Raw genomic sequence first — 5361 nt, forward strand, 5'->3', positions numbered from 1 at the left:
CCCCCCCCCCCCCCCCGCCAAATAATAAAAACTCCCTATCATAGGAATGCACTTCTGTTAAAAATTACCAAATGTGTAATCACAAGGAAGGGTCTGGTTGAGGTTCTAAAAAGCTAATCTGGTACATGTTTTGGGTACCTTCTCACTCCTCTCTTTTCCCTCTCTCTCCCCTGTTCTAGTTAATGAAATTATCAGGAAGGAATTTTCAGGACCTCCTGCCAGAAATCAGACGTAGAAGCCGCCATTGCATCTGACGCCTTCTGTCTCGGCCCTCGGAGCCTCTGCCGCCTCACCTTCTGTCTCCTTCTATTCATTCCCGCCAGAGGCCACACGGGGAACAATGTCTGGGCTCGGAGCCGACCGTCCGGCGGAGGAGCTCGCCGCCTCTCTCTGTAAACACCAGAGCCCTCCTTCCTGTTGAAAGTTCAGCCCCAAAGAGCATCCTGGTTGGTCTGAATGGTGATCCACCCAAATCAAGTGCCTGCCGACCAGCGCCACACTGCCAGCGCCGCGGGCCGCCGGACCCCACCTGAGACCCGAGCTGTGGGTACTGACGTGCAGCCCACGCTCAGCGTTCGTCTCTCCAGTCATGGAAATGGCTCCTGTTCCTTTGAAAAGAGGGGTCCTCAAAGCAATCAAAAGAATGTGGCCCCAGATTCAGCCTCCTGGTGAAGGAACCCCAAAGCCCTCATGCTAGAGACAGAAATGGGCCATTGTCCTTAGAGATCGCCTTGTCCAGGCATGGCTGGGCCCCAGCAAAAGCTTTATTTTGGAATTTTCTCCTTCCAAAACAAAACTCCTTTGCGCAGACAAAATCATCTGTTAAAACTTCTCGGTGTTAACTTATGACATGTGTACACGATTTTTTTTTTTTTCTCTGCTTCAAATTGCGGGCCAAGGAGGCTGTGGGCGGAGCCCTCTTGGCCAGCTGCTCTGACCCCTGCAGCCAGCACTAATGAGCGTCCAGGGCTGAGCTGACCCAGCTGCAGACTGTGACCGTCTATGTGCAGCTCCTCCTTTCTGTCTTCCTTGCAGCCAGAGCGCTTTAACGTGAGAGAGTTGAGGAGATTCTTAGGCCTGTGCCCTGAAGGTTGCGGGGCAGCAGCCAGAGGACCAATGCAAAAACAAAACCAAAAGAAGTGCAGGGACTTTTGTTAAAACCCAAGTGCTTTTATAAGTGTGTTTCCACCAAGATAGAGGATAAGGGCTGAATTCCCTGTCTTGCCTAAACTCAGAGTGAAGCAGGGAAGCACAGGCTTTGGCCCCAAAGGTCCTTAATTTTACTTGAACCCTTTAACACGCCCCTGGGCCTCAGCGTGCTGGCCCTGGAGCCCGGCCTGAATCAGTCTCCGTGTCCAACCGGGAGCAGCTCTGCTCAAGTGCTGCCTTAGCCTGAGTGAGCTCTGCTCGGACCAGCTGTCTGTTGTGTGTGATTCATACCCAAGCACGCACAGGGTCCTGTAGCTTCCCCCACTGGTGCAGTTTTTGCAAACAAACAGAACCCTACGTGCTTGTTGTAGGAGAGTTTTATCACAGTGTTGGGTTTGCTTGTGCTTGGTGCAGACGTCAGGACAAAGCGACATTCATTTCCCGCTATTGATTATCTCCCTAGCAAGCAGCAAGGTGCAGATCGCCTCGTTACTCTTCAAAAGGACGTGCTTTGAGCAGTTTCTCAGTGCAGTCTGCCAGGCGGAAAGCCTAGGAAGAAAGTCGCAGTCCCAAAGTGGGTTTTCAAAGTCCTGTCTGGTCAGGGTCACTCAGAGGTAACCCTTGCTGAGAGCCAGGTGTGCTTGGTGCTCCCAACTGAAGACCAAGTGCCCAGGTTCTGGCCTGCATGCCCAGTGGCACATTCTCTTTCTGTCACTACCCAGCAGTTATGTCCCCTAATGGCAGGGGTCCTTTTCCTCTCCCACCCCAAGCAGAGCTGAGCAAAGTTCTCCTTTAAAAACACACAGAATGCCAGTAAGAAGTCGAGCGCGCCTGCAGAGCTTCTGCAATGCTGAACACGTCATTAACAAAGCAAGTCCTTCTAGCAGCAGCTTGAGCTCCTCGAGACTTCTCTCTCTAGCAGTACTGACTTCAGCAAAGAAGAACGATGAGGGCTTGGTGAGTGATCTGAGCTCACTTGACCTGGCTTGGAGCCGTTTTTGCACATGAGGGAATCGGACCTTTCCTCAGTTACCCGAATGTTTTACCCAAGTGCCTTCCTGCTATTGTAGCAAAGTAGCTCAGCTTCATTGTCCATGGGGTAAAAAGAGACTTAATGCATTTTCCATCAGTCTTCTAACCATGTTAGCAAAAAAGGGCTTCCTGGTAGCTCCAACTCCTATACGTGTGTGTGTGTGTGCGTGTGCGTGTGCGTGTGTGTAATACACAAATCCCTTTTTCTAAGACAGCTAGATAGTATAGGAAGCACTTTCATGAAACTATACCAAATAGCAAAGGAAAGAAAAAGCACTAGTTTTGAGACATAAACAGGCAAGAGAATGTATGGAGAGTGGACAGCTGTCCAGAAAGTCGTGTCAGTTACAAATGCCAGGAGGAAAGTTTGTCAAGTCATTGATTAGGAAATATTTTCAGTATGGGAAGAGGCAGTCAAATCCTCAAAAGCAGAAAGGAAAGGTGTCTACATGGGAAAGATGGGCGTGTTGCACGTGTATCAAAGGAGTCTCAGTTAAGTCAAGGTTAGTACTTGCCGCACCCGCAGTAATATGCAGCACTCTGATAGGTCTGCCATGTTGCTGAATGTAGTATACTTCCAAAGTTTGCAAGTCTTCCTGTATTGTATAAAAATACTGCTGCTTGATAATATATATGCAATCCAAATTAATTAGTCTGTAATTAAATTTTTATTTTCTTACCTGTATTTTTATGCTTTTATCTGCCCTCCAAATATTGCACCTCTGTTGGAGTTAGAAGATATTTATAAATGGTCAGAATCTTTTTAAGTGTCTCTTTTTACATATATGTTGATTTCTTTTTCCCTTAAGAGAAATGGTGTATTCTTGAAAATTTTTGTTCAGCATTCCAGGAAACAAACCAAAAAACACCCCCTCTGAGCCTGGCAGGCATCTATCTAGGAAGAGAAAGCAGCTCAGGGCAAGAAAGAGGATGGTTTTGTGGAAGAAGAATCTATTTTTCTTCTTGCTGGAAAACAATGCTTTCTTTCTTCAGCCCTGAGCCTGGGTTTTGTCACTGAGGAGAACCGTATTGTAAATAAATGAGCTAGTAGGTGATTTTGATTTGAAGCCATAGAGCCTGCTTGCACTGTGATGGATGGAATTCAAAGCTCCTATTCAGAGAACCGCAAGTGCAAGCTAGATCTCAAGCTGACCTCCGCACACATTAACCAAAGGACAGACACGGTTTCCAGCAGCGATATTGCCAAGGTGAAAGAAGCTGATTTCTTCCAAGAACTGGGAAGCACTGTTCTTCTATTTTTGGTTTACATTCAGTAGCCAAGACATCTGTCTCAACGAGTGAGTCTTGGCTAGGGTGAGACTGTCACAGTTCGGCAGATCAGAAGCTGATGTGCTGCGATTGTCACTCTGGACTAAAGGGAGGTTGAACTTGTTTATGTTCATGTCACAAAGAACACTTGCCATATGCTTTCTATTGTTCCGAACTGAATGAATGTCAGTGGTCCATTTAACAACTCTGCTCGTTTCACTTTTACAAGAGGCACAGGGGTAGTGGTGTTCCTGACAAGCTGGGGTGACCACTTTCAAACTCACTTTTTGGAGGGACAGCCCACTGGGGACTCACTACATCTTAACCTTGGGTCCCCCAAGCTTAGGGCTTGGGCATTAAGTCTTGTGGAATCAAAAAGGCCAGTTGCAAGTACAGTAGGTATTTTTCTGCCTCCCAACAAAGTCCTTAACAGCAGCACCACATGACACCAGGATCACAGGTAACTTCCCTTCACATTCCTGATGTCACCATCTTAATTTGGTTTGTTTAAAAACAAACTGGTGATTGGTGAGAGAAGCACTTCCTGAGTAAGCCTCTCTGAAAATGTGATGGGGTCCTGGGAGCTGGAAAGGAAAAGTTAGCACTTTAGGGTTAGCACCGTGAAACTGCAGACTATACTCCCCTGCCAGTTCGAGGTCTGGAGCAATGGGTGCAGATGATGTGGTTTCCATGACAGCAGGTGCTCCCAGTATTCTGATTGGCCTGTGCAGGTATGGCTGTGGGACCATAAGGCTAGCATCTTGTCAGCGAAGACCATTCACACCTGTTGCCTCTGTAGCTCTCAGAGGGGAGGAAATACTGGGTCCTAAACAGCTCTCCAACAGATGCAAGCTGCTCCAGCTCGGTGGTGCTGGAAGGCTTAGGTTTGGAAAATCCTGACTGTTAAGGGAGTTTGAATACATCACATTCCTATGCAAAATGTTTTTATCTCCAGTTTAATGTAGTTTATTTTTGCTATATGTAAAGTATTTTTATACGGCTTGTACTATGATAGTTTAGCAATAAAACCATTGAAAGCAGCAGCTACTTGGGTGTGTCTTTGCTTCTGCAGAGCGGGTACTGAGCAGCCCGTTTATACTTGGGGTTAATATTTTGTGTGTGCGTAGACCCTGTGTTTCCCTCTGCCTTGTCTCAGCCTGAGAGGAAGTACTGTCCCATTTTACATGCAATACAGGCTCAGAAGCCATTTGACCAAGGTGACAGGGCCATGCGGTAGAGCTCAATTTGTCTGCCTCCGTCACAGCTCTGCTGTCGTCTGTCTCTGGCCGCTTTTGAGGCAGCATCTAGAAAAGCTGTATCTATAACATCTACCTTGGACCAGCTACCATGAGGTCCCCGAACATGTGCAGCGAACTCGGCTAAGGCAGTCGTTTGGAAGGCAGAAGCCGTCTTGTGTCTACGAGCATCTTGCAGAATTTCCAAGGGGACAGGTCGGCACCTTTTACCATCAAATCTGCACGCAAATATTCCAAGTACTAACACTTTCCACTAGCTTCCTCCTCAAAATAGCTTTTTCCCTCTGTTAGCTAAAGCACCTAAGACATGTAGAAGAAATTTTTTAATCTTTAATTTTACGCAAAGTTCCTCCCATCCTTTAGATCTACTCTTGTCTTGGTTTTTTGAGATATGGTCTCACTATGTAGATCAAGCTAGCTCTGAACTCACTCTGTAGCCCAGGCTGGCTTTGAACTCACAGCAGTCCTCCTGCCTCAGCCTCCTGAGTGTTGGGATTACAGGCCCAGCTTATGTTTAGATCTACTCTTAAATCCCAGGAGTATGGTGTCCCGGACACAGGCCCTGTGCTTTGGGGACATACTCCCATAGCCCTCTACTTGGAGAGCCTTCCTGGGAATTTTCTAGGTCTCCTTCCTGGTAGCCTGCCTGGAACCA

The 5361-nt window shown here is 47.3% G+C and overlaps 1 protein-coding gene across 1 annotated transcript in view; it reads left to right on the top strand.

Annotated features, from left to right (window-relative positions):
- The window catches only part of Nfatc2 (nuclear factor of activated T-cells, cytoplasmic, calcineurin-dependent 2), a gene marked incomplete at its 5' end in the record, with an annotated part of 117324 nt that extends 112831 nt beyond the window's left edge, over positions 1-4493 (top strand). Inside the window, 1 exon segment of the mRNA XM_005392294.2 lies at positions 180-4493. Coding sequence (XP_005392351.1) covers positions 180-235 — 56 coding nt within the window. The 3' untranslated portion in view covers positions 236-4493.
- Between the last annotated feature and the right edge of the window lie 868 nt (positions 4494-5361).

Source organism: Chinchilla lanigera, unplaced genomic scaffold, assembly GCF_000276665.1.
Source record: "Chinchilla lanigera isolate Chin_1 unplaced genomic scaffold, ChiLan1.0 scaffold00044, whole genome shotgun sequence".
NCBI classification, from domain to species: domain Eukaryota; kingdom Metazoa; phylum Chordata; class Mammalia; order Rodentia; family Chinchillidae; genus Chinchilla; species Chinchilla lanigera.